This window comes from Sturnus vulgaris, chromosome 14 (assembly GCF_052056855.1).
Source record: "Sturnus vulgaris isolate bStuVul1 chromosome 14, bStuVul1.hap1, whole genome shotgun sequence".
NCBI classification, from domain to species: domain Eukaryota; kingdom Metazoa; phylum Chordata; class Aves; order Passeriformes; family Sturnidae; genus Sturnus; species Sturnus vulgaris.
In genome coordinates this window covers 2,852,371-2,865,014 of record NC_142256.1, presented here as the reverse complement: position 1 = coordinate 2,865,014, position 12,644 = coordinate 2,852,371, and the positions used below count along the sequence as shown (strand labels likewise).

General features: G+C 48.3%; 1 protein-coding gene across 3 annotated transcripts in view; it reads right to left on the bottom strand.

Annotated features, from left to right (window-relative positions):
- Positions 1-448: 448 nt before the first annotated feature.
- NEXMIF (neurite extension and migration factor) overlaps positions 449-12,644 on the bottom strand; it is a 166,970-nt gene continuing 154,774 nt past the window's right edge. For all 3 annotated transcript variants that reach the window (XM_088172961.1, XM_088172962.1, XM_088172963.1), the window contains one exon: positions 449-12,591. In XM_088172961.1, coding sequence (XP_088029087.1) covers positions 8,270-12,591 — 4,322 coding nt within the window. In that variant the 3' untranslated portion in view covers positions 449-8,269. The remainder of the gene's footprint in view (positions 12,592-12,644) is intronic.

Below are 12,644 nucleotides of genomic sequence, written 5' to 3'. Positions count from 1 at the left end.
CCCTCCTTCAAGTGCTAATAAAAGGAATGGTCGTTTTTAAAACGACAAAGTTTTATTCCTTTCCCAAAAGCAATTGAAGACAGTGGCATGTCACTGCTCCTTCCCAGGAAAGGCCAGTCTGGGAGTGTGCTGGGACACTGCTGGGACAGGGACACTGGGCTGGGAAGAGGCTCCACCTCTGCCCCCACAAAAGGCAAAGTCTGAGCTCTGTGTTCACTTGGTGAAATTCCCATTCCTCAGTTTAAAAAAGCAGCCCCACTTTACAGCAGAAGTGATCCAAGCCTTTTTTCCCACTTTTCCCCATCCACAGCCACACCTCCAGCCCTGATGTGCTTCACACTAACGAGCAGCAGCCCAATTAAGCTGGGGCCTGGAGTGCCCTGGGAGGGGGCAGCCAGACAGATCCTCATCTACAGCAGCGATTTGGTTAAAGAAACGATTCCTAATATTCAATAAATGGCAGTTTTAATTTCTTCTTCATACATGATCTTAAAATGAGATTTTTAATTTTTTTATTTATTCCATAAACAATATAACAAAACTCAGCAAGTTAACAATATGACGTTTTCACCATACAGAGTCAGTCACAAATATTTAAAACCTTTGCAACAAGAACAACAAAACCCAAAATATTACAAGAATAATTTACAAGAGGATCTATAAAACAGCAAAGCGCTCACAAATTTTCCAGTTTCCTTTACACAATATCACTACACTCTTTCACAACATTTCTTTTTATTACAAAATTCCCAACAAAAGTTTAATTTTTTTCTTTGTATTTTGGTTTTTAAAACCAGAAACTCTTAAGTATACATCCTTTTATTAACACCCGAAGGTGCAAAAAAAGGGAAACCTCACACATACAAACACTTCACAGCACTTTTCTAAGAAAAATATACACTTACAAAATATTTTACAAATTGGCACACTTAAAAATATACAAGATTTTGTAGGCGTCTTAGAGTGATCCTTAAGAATTATACTTCAATTGACTCTACAGAATATTTATAAAGCTTATTCTAAAAGAAAAAAGGCAAATCATTTCCAAACATGTTAAAATTGCAGTGTAAAATGTGGAACAGAAATGGATATGTTACATTCATAAAAAGGGCCATTTAATAGTTCTTAAATGCTCAAGGGGGGGGGGAGGGAATAAAAGTTTTCTTTAGCACCATAAAACAGGAGCAACTTCCTAACGAGGTGCCTCTAGTTCTATGGAAGGGAACTCAAGGAGCAGTACATTCACATCTCTGGAGGCAGCAGTCGAAGCGCCCGGCGGCGCCGGGGCAGCGGAACAGAGCAGCTCCTTGGATTTCTACCCTGCTTCCCACCGGGAGTAAAGAGACAAAAGGAGTTTCACTGGTACCTTGGTTTTGTGGTTACTTGTGTGGTTTTAGTCTAGGTTTAAGTCTTCCCTTTGTGCTTTAGAAATGGACGTCTGTCTGTCTGTCTGTCTGTCTAGCTAGCGAAGGGTAGTGAAAAGACCAATTTTATTTCTCGTTTCCTTTTGCACCAAGTGTTTAAAGGCTCAGTAAACGTGTCTGGCAACCCAAGCGTCCTGCGAGATGGAGGGAATCCTCCTGCTTCAGATCCCAATTCCCTTAGATGGCTGTTACTCCACTGTCATTAGTGTCACTTGTTTACCTGAGAAACAGATTTGAAAAGCCTTGCTTCTACCACAGACATTGTACTTGGTTTATTTTATACATTTTTTCTCTTTTTTTTCTTTTTTTTTTTCTTTTTTTGCATTATTTCACATGCTGAAGAGATAAAGAGGCACATTCTCCAATAGATGTCAGTGGTTTGAACCATGCAACCTCCACTGGACCCCCTGGGAGCTGCACAGGCAAAGTCCAACACAACAAGTTGAGAAAGTAAAGACTGAGGGCCTGATCCTGCACCAACCCAAGTCCATGCACCTGATCCTCTTCCCACTTACACTGAAAAACAAGGGAGTTTTTCTTGGGACTTGATATCACTGGCTGGGAAAGCACTTGGGGCACAGGAGCTCCCAGGAGCGAGCTCCCACCTAAGTGCTTTGCTAGATTGGGAGCTTAGGGAAAGAACATGGTCCAGCAGCTGAAGGATGACAATGCTTTCAACATCTTTATTTTGGTTCCTGGCTAGTTTGGGCCATAATGCCAAAAAAAATGAACAGTGATCCTGATTTTTTAAAAGAGCAAACGGTGCAGCAATGGTTTCTCCAAGCAATCACCAGCCAGCCTTGGCTTCTCCTCTCCAAGCCAATCCAGCCTCACCAGGACAGCACAGCATGGCAAGCACAGCCCCGTGGCTGCCCCTGCCTTCCTCTTCCTCCTCATCCTCCTCCCAAAATGCCTGGCTACCTCTGGTCCACAAGTCATTTTTCTCAAGATGTTTTTCAAAACCATCCAGCCTCCTATGCTCAAAAAAGAGAAGAAAAAAAGGAAAACAAGATGTAAACCTGGTAAGATTTATTTCGTAATAAAACCCCAAAAGGTTTTTACTGGATCCCCATCACTGATTTTTTCTATTTACAAAACCTGTAAATGCAATCTATGGCCGTGGGCTGGGTTGGCTCCTGCTGGGTTGCTGCACGATTCTTTTCCACAGGACATCTCTCCTGTTCCTGTGGCAGAGCAGTGAGTACCACCTTGCCCTGTGCAACTCTCCTCTTAGATGGATTTTATGACCTTTGGAAGAGGCCAGTCCCTGCTTTCTAAGGCCAGTGACAATTCTAAGTGACACCGTGGCTCAGCAGCACTGCTGGCATTGTCCTCCCATCCTGCACCAGAGTAGGAGTGAAAAGAGATGAAGCAGAGAAGACATTTTAAGGGATGCTGCTGAATAAACATCTTTTGTGTGGCTTGGATTCATCACTCCCAAGAGCCAAACGAGCTCCTGGAGCCCACGGGACTGGCCAAGAGGATGGGCTGAGGTGGGAGCCAGCACAACAGGGGTTTGGGGTGTGGGTGGTGGGCAGGGATGGGTGGGATCCACATCCCAGTCCTCCCACAGCTGTGAGCAGTGCCATGAAAAACAAAAATGCAAATGGAGAATAAGAGCTTGTGTGCTGAGGGATGAGGCAAAGGTGGGAAGTGAAAACCTTGAGGTAGTGCTAGGCAGGTGGAGATGGATCCTAGGAAAGGAAAGTGCCAGCTCTCCAAGGAGTTGATCAATAGGATTCCCTGGGAAACTGCCCTCGGGGACAAGGGGGCAGAACAGAGCTGGCAGATCTTTCAGGATGCTTTTCATGGAGAGCAAGAGCTCTCAATCCCCAGGTGTAAGAAATCAGGCAAGGAAGGCAAGAGATTGGCATGGCTGAGTTGGGATCTGCTGGTCAGGCTGAAGGGCAAGAGGAGATGCACAGGCAGCAGGAGCAGGGACAGGTATCCTGGGAACAGTACTGGGATACTGTCAGCTTGTTCAGGGATGGGGTGAGGAAGACCAAGGTGCAGATGGAGCTGAACGTGGCAAGACACATAAAGAATAACAAAGGCCTCTACAGGGGTGTCAGCATGGAAAGGAAGGGTCAAAGCAGGTGTGACACAAGTGGCAGACAGGTAACAACAGCTCAAAAGGTTGAGACAACCTTTCTTTCCATCTCCCTTGAGGGGTGGAACCACAGGACAGGAATTGGAGGAGCAAAGTCCCTCCCACTGTAAGAGAAAATCAAGTTTGTGACCACCTAAGGAACCTGAACATACCTAAGACTATGGACCTGATGAGATGCATCCCAGAGCCCAGAGAAAACTGGCTGATGGAGTTTCCAAGTCACTCTCCACAGTATCTGAAAAGTCCTGGCAGTCAGGTGGGAAAACTAAAACATTGACCCACTGCCCTGTCAGCTGCCCTCTGTGCCTGGGAACAGCATGGACCAGACCCTCCTAGAAACTCTGCTGGGGCTCAGGGAGGACAGGGAGGTGACTCAGGACAGCCAGCACAGCTTCACCAAGGACAAGTCCTGCCTGGCCAGCCCAGTGGCCTTCCAGGATGGAGTGACTGCATCCATGGACAAGGGGAGAGCTCCAGGTGTCATTTGTCTGGACTTCTGTAAAGCCTTAGACACTGTTCCCCACACCACCTTTCTAAACTGAAGAGAGACAGATTTGAAGGATGGATGTTCAGTAGATGAGGAATTGGTTGGACAGTCACCTCCAGAGGGTAGTGGTCAACAGCTCACTGCCCAGGAGGACATCAGTGGCCAGTGCTGTCCCTCAGGGGTCTGCACTGGGACCAGCACTGTGGAGAATCCTCACCAATGCTGCAGACACTGGGATCAAGCCCCCTCAGCAGGTTTGCAGATGACACCAAACCGAGTTAACACACCTGAGGGACAGAGTGACACCCAGAGGGACATGGATGAGCTCGAAAAGTGGGCTCAGGGGAGGCTCAAAGTTCAAACAAGGCCAAATGAGATGTGCTGCACCTGGGATGGGGCAATCCCTGGGATCCACAGGCTGGGGAATGAAGGGATTTAGAGCAGCCCTGCCGAGAAGGACTTGAGAAAGACATTTTTTATGAGGGTGGTGAAACACTGGCACAGGTTGCCCAGAGAAGTGGTGGCTGTCCCATCCCTGGAAACATTCAAGGTCAGGTCAGACAGGGCTCTGAGCAACCTGGGCTAGTAAAGATGTCCCTGCTTTTTGAAGGGGAGTGGGACTAGATGGCCTTCAAAGGCCCTTTCCCACCCAAATACTCGATAAAGTTCCAAAGGGTGGAGGGCAAATGGTTGGCTCAAGGCAATTTCTGAATTTTGGGGTCAAGCAGCAGAGTGATGACTTTTTCAGACACAGGGAAGGGCCAGTGCCACACCACGAGGGACCCAGGCTCTTTAACATCTGCCCAGTCAGAGATTTTTGGAGGACACGGGATGACCACCAAAGCTGTCAGCATCTGGAATGGTAGAAGGCCTGAAGGAGAGCAACAAGGCAGCTGGAATTTGTGATTAACACCGTTCTGAAACACCCACCTGGGTATTCATGGATAAAACAGTCGATATGTTTTATGCCTGATCTTCATGCCCTATTGCACATTCCTCAAATGCAATAAGTATTGCTATCCCATCCAGTACAAGGGGTTGTATTGTGAGTCCCATATTCATAACATGAAGCATAAGGAGCACAGTGCAGGCCAGGTGAAATGTGCTTTCAAATGATGGTTCTGGGTCAGAAAGAAGGTCTGGCCACATCCCAGCCCTGGGCCTGACCTGTCTCTGTAAGAGCAGCAGCCAGAACATCCAAGAGAAGGGAGCTGCCAGCCCCATCTCCTGCAGCACGTGGGGGGAATGCTGAAAAACTGGGATGTGCCAACACCACAGCAGTGGCTGGAGCTTGTAGTAGCTGATGAGCCTATGAATAGAAAAGAGAGCTGCTGGGGAAGCGGGGAGAGCGTGGTGGCTGCAGGCCAGCCCAGAGCCCAGGGATGGAGCCCTACCACAGCTCTTGCCTCCAGAGTAAATCCTGAGCATCTTCTGGATCTCCCTTCTGGAGCCAGAGCTGGGGTGGGACGCTGCCAGGGGCACCGGGGACCACTCTCATCCAGAGCAACTCACTCCGGGCAACGCCAGCATTTATTCCATGAAAAAATGAACTTACAGGATGCTTTTTATAATTACTCTTTTTTTTTTTTTTTTTTTTTTCAGAGTTCGTCCTTTCATCTGTTAGATAAAACACAATGCAACTGCTGAGCTGTTCTCTCTGGGATGGCAGAGCCGAGCTAAGCTGCACCCCAAGATCTGTAAGAGGTGAAAACACAATTCTAAACTAACACTCTGCATCTCCACTTTGATTTTTAGTGATCGCTCTGCTTTTCTGCTAAATTAACTTAAACCAATTCTGCTGCTTTGCCTGGCGTGTGGGTGGAAAAAAACTGACTCGGGAGGAAACCTGAGCCCAGTCCTGCCCTCTGTGTGACACCATCAGCAATGTGATCAGCCCACTGCTAGAAAGGCTCCTCTTCCTCACCGCCTGCTATTGCATAAGGTGTCCAAGCCTCGCATCCCTCTGCTCCCAATCGCTCCCAGGGCTCTTGCATATCAAGGTTTTTCATGAGAAATCAGCAGCAAAACGCACAGGCTCTCAGTTGCACAAGGAAAATAGATCTTTGTTGGGTTTGTCATTCTCGTGGAGGGCGAGGGTGTGGTGAGGAGGGTTACAAATAAGGCCTTTTGAGAATACATTTAGCATTCAATACTTAACGCTGTCTTAATAAAAAGTCCAGTCATGATCCGGCCCTGATCGGTGAGATCACAAATAGCTCCGTTGGTTGTATTTGTTTCATGAACTGAATCAAAGAAAAGGTTCGGAGTTGTATTTGAAATGAATGACTCTGCTTTTGAAAGTTCAAACTATATTGGCATCGCAAGGTTAGACATGGAGGAAACACCAAAGCTATGATGGGAGAGCGCTTCTGACAGGCTCTGCATCGAAAATGTTTAAGAAACTATTCAAAGGAAAGGTAAATAGCACTCAATGTATGAAATGTATTAGTTCTGTTTTTATACCTATTTCAGAATTTATCCCAGGTTCTTATAAAATATATAAAACTGAGATACAAAGAATTAGCAATGTAACTTTGCATTTCAAATGATCTTCAGCTACAGGTTTTGCTTTAAGAAAACAGACACTTGAAAAGCAGCTGTTCTGTAGTCTCTAGATGCAGACACTTGAGTTCCTGGCAAACTTACCGTCAGTGGTTTTCTGAACTCCTCCACCATTGCAACGCTCTCCTATAATGAAACTCAACATTTCACCATTAAGTTTTTCTGCTCGTGGTTTCAAAGAGAGGACATTACCATTTCCCAGCATCGGTTTCAAAGTTCCTTTTTTCTTTTTTTTTTTTCCCCCTTTTATTTTTCCTTTTTCTCTTTTTTTTTTTTTCTTTTTGTTTTGTCTTTTTTTTTTCCCTTTATGAGCTTTAAACCACAGGGTGAATCCATGAAATGAGGTAAGTAAATTTGGCACACTTTTAGTCATGTCCATAAAACTTTTGGTAAGTTGTATCAGTGAACAATATCGTTTTTCATCGTGAGTTACAGGTGCTTTCGAAGGGGGGTGGTTAGTACTTAACAACTGGAATGTTTCTAGTAAAACCAAAAGGCATAGCTGCAGAAAACACTCACAACCCAATGTTGATAGAGAAGTAAAAATATATACAATACAGTCACTTGTTCATAGTTTGGCACAATTTTTTTGTTGTTGTGGGTAATAGTGCATAAACTACTGTACAACAGTATGACTTTTAAAACAGTCTTTCACAGAGAATACCAGATTAGGTTTGCTTTCAAATAATAAAATTCCCACAATTTCAAACTCTTCATTTCAGCACTTACATTTCAACAGACCACAAGGCAGATTTCGAAAAGGAACCGATGGGGGGAAAAAAAATTTAAAAACAACCGGGAAAAAAAAAACGGTAAGAAAACCAAACATCAACCGTCTTTCTAGAAAAGGGAGTCTCTTCTTCAAATACAGGAAAACCCAAAAATGCTGTTTCTGCTTTAAGAAGAATGGAGTCTGATTCCCTGCAGGAAAAAATCAAACATTTGATGCCATCTTAGTTAGCTCGTCTGGAGTCACCACGACGGAGCGAACGCGCTAAAGGCGGGCGGGTAGAGAAGATGCAGCTTTAGATGATGCAGGTTAGGAGACACAACAGCAGAGGGGGCCAGAAAGCACTCAAAAATTGCCACGTGAAGCTCAATTAGGAACGAGTTCTCATTTGCAAAGTAAAGAGCCTTTAAGTTTTGAGATCTTGGCTTTTGGATGCAGAACCTCTTTTTTTTTTTTTTTGTGGTTTATTTTTTACAAAACGTTCCAAAAAAAAAAAAAAAAAGTCTTTCCTCGTCAAAATCATTAAAAAGAGCATGTAATCATGGTTTTGTGTTGTTTGTTTTTTTTTTTTTTTAGTTTTTGTTTTTCCCCCAATAAATAAGTAATTAAAAACTGAAGAAGCCAAACAGCAGAAAAGAGTAGCCTTGTTAGTTTTTTTAACCCCAGCCAAGCCAGAAAATTGGTCATTCTTTTAGGTAGCTTGCAAGTCATAAGTATTTCATGCATTTAAAAATAATAATTAAAAAAACCAACCAACCAAAAAAAAAAAAAAAAAAAGAAACCAACCCCAAAACCAAAACCAACCAAAACTGTAAAAGGGGAATGTCTTTTTTTTTTTTTTTTTCCTTTTTTTTTTTTTCATGCAAACTTTTGCTTTCAGGAAGGAAAAACTGAGGAACAGCGGGCCTAGCAGGTGGGAGGGAGGTTAGGGGCATTCCAGCCAGTTTGGTGCAGCATTACCTCAGTTTCTCAAAAGCAGCTGTCACGGGTGGGTCCTTGTGGGGCTGTTCACGGTCCGTCCGCTTGATTTTACAGTTCTCATCCCTCAGTGATTTCGAACTGGATTTATGACGGTAGAGTTTTTTATGGGTAGGTCCATTATTGCCTAAAGTGCTCAGGTTACTATAGTTTTTATCAAAAAAGGGAGCGTGAATGTCTGTGGTGAACCCGGTGGAGCAGTTGGGGCGACCGGGGTCGCAGCTCACGCCTTTGCTGTTTTTGCTCGAGCCCTTGTTGTTCGACTTGTGGTTCTTCGCCGCCCCCGGCGAGCCACCGTTCGCCTTCTTCTTCGACTCTTGGGACGTCCCTGCCAAAATTTTAAGAGTTTTCAGTTTCAGGCTGTTGGACTCCGGCGACCGGAATATGTCTGGAACGCTGTTGTGGCTGACGGGCCCCCACAAGGGCTCGATGGAGGCCATCATAAACCTCTGGACATCGGCCATGCCCGAGGCGATGTTGGACAGGATGTTGGAAGGTTCCTCGAACTCCCTCTGGTCGTCGTCCAGGAGGCTGGTGGCGCTGCCCAGGCTGGCTTCCGACCAGCCCGTGCCCCCCTCTTTTCCCAGTGCCCACTCTCCGGAGAGCCCGTTGTGCTTGCCCAGCTTCACCCCTGCCGGGCCGCAGTGCTGAGCGCCCTCGGCCACGCCCTTGGTGGCCGTGGCCACGGTGCCCAGCTGAGTGACCGCCCTGCCACCCACGGCCGGCGCCTTCTCGCCGTTGACTCCTGCTGCGTTTTTCCCTTTCCTGGTGGATTTGGGCGCCTGCCTGGAGTTTTTCCCTTGCGGCTTATCGGTTCCTTTGTTGGTTTTGGGCGATTTTTTCCGGGTGGCTTTCTGGGAAGAGCTTTGGTTTGTACCCACATTCTTGCTGGATGAACTTTTCCTCTTCGATTTTGACACTTTGCTATTGGTGCTAATTTGACCAGATGGCTCATTAAATGTTGACAAGCATGGACTCTTTTCGAGAAGGCTGACAGAATCTTCATCGTTGAACATATGGAACTGGAACTGGTGATTATTTAAAGCAAACCCATTATCTGCCTGATCCTCGGTCTGCAGGACCCCACAGTTCCACTTGACCTTCTCGGAGCTGTTGAGGGAGGCCTGGGGGCTCTCCTGAAAGCCCTTCAGGGTGCCCAGAGGCTTGGCATCGGAGCCAGCTATCTGCGGGGACAGGTTGGGAGTGTCTGGAGGGGACATCTCCGAAAGCGACGACTGGCGGAACCTATCGGGCGTGAAGTTGGAAATGTCTAAAAGGTCCGTGGACTCCTTCAAAGGGGTGATTTCATCTATGCTCTGCTGGATCACTAGCTTGGGACTGCAGTGGGCCAAGAAATCATCATTAATATCATCCTCGCCGTCCTTTTCACACGACTTTAAACTTAAAGAACTGTAATTGCTAGAACTAACTGACAATGAACCCACTGAATCAAAACTAATGAGCCTGCCATCATCCGTACTGAGTGTACCTCGTTGGAAATGAAAGCGCCCCTCTCCATTATTGAAATGACATGACTGATAAGAATCATCAGACTGCACTTGTTGGCTATCCGGCATGTAATTTTTTTGGTATAGCAATTTGCCGCTATTCAGATTGACTTGAGCGTATCCAGAGGCGGGGAGGCCGTCCGTGCCCGGGCCAAACTCGCTCGGCATTCCGGCCGCCTCCGGCAGGTCCCCGGGGAAGTCCTGGCGCTCGCTGCCCTTGCTGGCCGGCCACATGCTGCCGAAGCCGCCCTGCTCCATCTCCAAGTGGCCGGGCGACTGCTGCAGCTCCGACTCGGAGGGCGGGGAGAGCACGCAGCTCTGCGCCGGCTGCAGGGACGGGAAGGGCTTTTCCGGCGGGACGATGCTGGGGAGAGGGTGCTGCTGCTGCTGCTGCTGCTGCTGCTGCTGCTGCTGCTGCTGCTGCTGCTGCTGCTGCTCGGAGGGGTGCTGGGGGAAGTACGGGATAGCGGTGTTGCTCGACAGATCCGAAGCATCTAACAACGTCTGCAGATACCCTCCGGGGATCAGGGGTACATTGGTGGTGATATTAGCAGATGGCAGAGGCTTGTCTGAAGAGGAGGTGGATGGTAGGAAAGGAGAATTTTTAGCAACCTTATCCTCGTGGCACTCTGGGAGATGGGAGCTGTCTGAAGCACAGGGACTGTTTTCGTCCTTCAGACGCGCTGCAGAGTCCTGGTTTTCCAGTGCTGGGGAGTCCTCTGCCGTACTGGTGGCAGCTTTGATCTTCTTGCACTTCAACCTGGCTTCACTTTTGAATTTGATTCTGCGGAGCACTTTGCGCTCCGTCCCCTTGTGCTCCCGCTCCTGCGGTTTGCATTTCACGGCGATGCCCGCGATGTCGTGGACGTGCAATCCGTTGGCACAGCCGGGGGTGGCGATGGCTAACGCCGGCAGCCCTTTCAGGCCCACGTCCTCCTTACTGCTGCAAGGCTGCTTGTGATCAGAGGAGCAAGAGCCCAGCTTGTTCACTGATTGCTCGATGGCTTTAATTCTTTGAATCCGGTGCCTGTTTGCTAGCTTGCATTTTCGCTTCCGTGGGTGAGGGAGGAACGAAGCATCTGAGCCGTTAAGATAGAAATTCTGCTTGTGGTAGAGAGACGATCTGAGCAAATCCAGCCGGCTCTGCTGCCTCTCCTGCCAGAAGCCCTTCAGTGGGGCCAGCTTCTTGTATTTGCTGAGCAGCTCCTCGTTCAGAGTAACAGTTGTCTCGTTGGCATCCACTTTGCTGAGCTTCACCAGCATATGCTTCTCCCCTTTAAACCTGTTAATGATGATGTACTTGATGATCACGGGGGGCTCCTTGCGAGAGACTTTTCGCCGTTTCTTGGGGCACCACTCGTCGTCGTCCTCCTCCTTGGGCCCGTCCGGGAGCCACTCCTTCTTGTCCAGGATCTTCTCGTTCTCGATGGAGTCCACATCGTACAGGTAGTCGTCGCTGTATCGCACTTTCCTCTTGGCCCGCAACCCGTAGTTCTGCTGGATGAAGGAGCCGGAGTGGTCCCGGGCCAGGTACCGGCTGCAGTCCTTGATATCCCGCAGCACGTCGTAGGAGGACTCCGTGCAAGTGCTGTCGTCGCTGAACTCCCCGGAGTCCTCCGTGGAATTCACCGAGTCCAAGAAGTGGCTCCTCTTGGAGCTCACGTACTGCACCATCTCTGTGCTGTTGCAAGATTTATTTAAGGCAGCTTTCTCCTCCTCCTCACCGTCCTCTTCCTCGCCGTCCTCCTCCTCCTCCCCCCAGATGATGCCTTCCTCGGATTTGAATTGAGAAGGGTCGGTGGCACCGCTGGGCCCCCTTTTCAGGGTGCTCCTGCTGTCCCTTTTGGTGCAGTTGCTGAACACGCTGGGGAAGAAGTTGAACTGGGCGTCCTCTTGTAGGGTGGTGGTCTTCTCCCGCACATTGTCCTGGAAAGATTCGTATCTAATCTTTAGGGAGCAGACATCACTTCCCAAGGTGGAATCGTCATCGTCGAACATGTAATTGTCCACGTCTTCCTCAGAAAACAGATTTACAGAAAGCTCATTTTTGGAGCAGAGGTCAAGCAGCTCGATTTTACTTTCACTAATGAAAGATTCAAAATAGCCCCATTCCTGGTTGGGATTTGTTAGTAAAGGTTCCTCACCATTGCATTTGTCTAATAGTAATCCCTCGTAATAATTTTTCTGAGTGGGGTCCTCTGAATCACTGTCAGATTTTTCTGCATCTCTTTTGTCCGCTGCCCTCGATTTATGCATAGGGAAGCTTAAAAGCTGGTCTGAAAGCAGTTGATCCCCATATCTCATGGTTTCTCCTGTGCTCATGCAGTGAATCCCTATATCAGAGACCGAACAGGTGTCATAATCCCTATTTATATCCCCCACTTTCAAGCTTATTCCCGGCTCCGCATCAATGCCGTCCTTGGATTCAATAAAGCAGCCCAGACAGGTCCGGCTGGGCTGCATCAGGCAGTCTCCCGTCAGCGCCGACATCCCCCCGGGCTCCATCATGGTGAACGGAGCCTTCTCGCAGTCGCCCGGCAGCGACCAGGAGCTCATGCCCTTGGTCACGCAGGACGTGAGGGAGATGGCGTGGGCCGAGGAGTCATCCGAGGCGTGCTCGGGGACATCGGTGAGGCGCAGCGGCGACGGGGGGCTCAGCAGGCAGGGCTTCTTGGCCGCGGGGGCGCGGTGGCCGTGGGGAGCCTCCTTGGGAGCCGCGCTCAGCGCCGGGAACGGCGCCGCTGCCTCGGCGGCGCTGCAGGGCCTCTCATCGCCGTCCAGGGCGTGCGACTCTGGGGAGGGAGCACAGCAAGAACGTCAGACAGGGGTTACTGGTGCAGCGTGT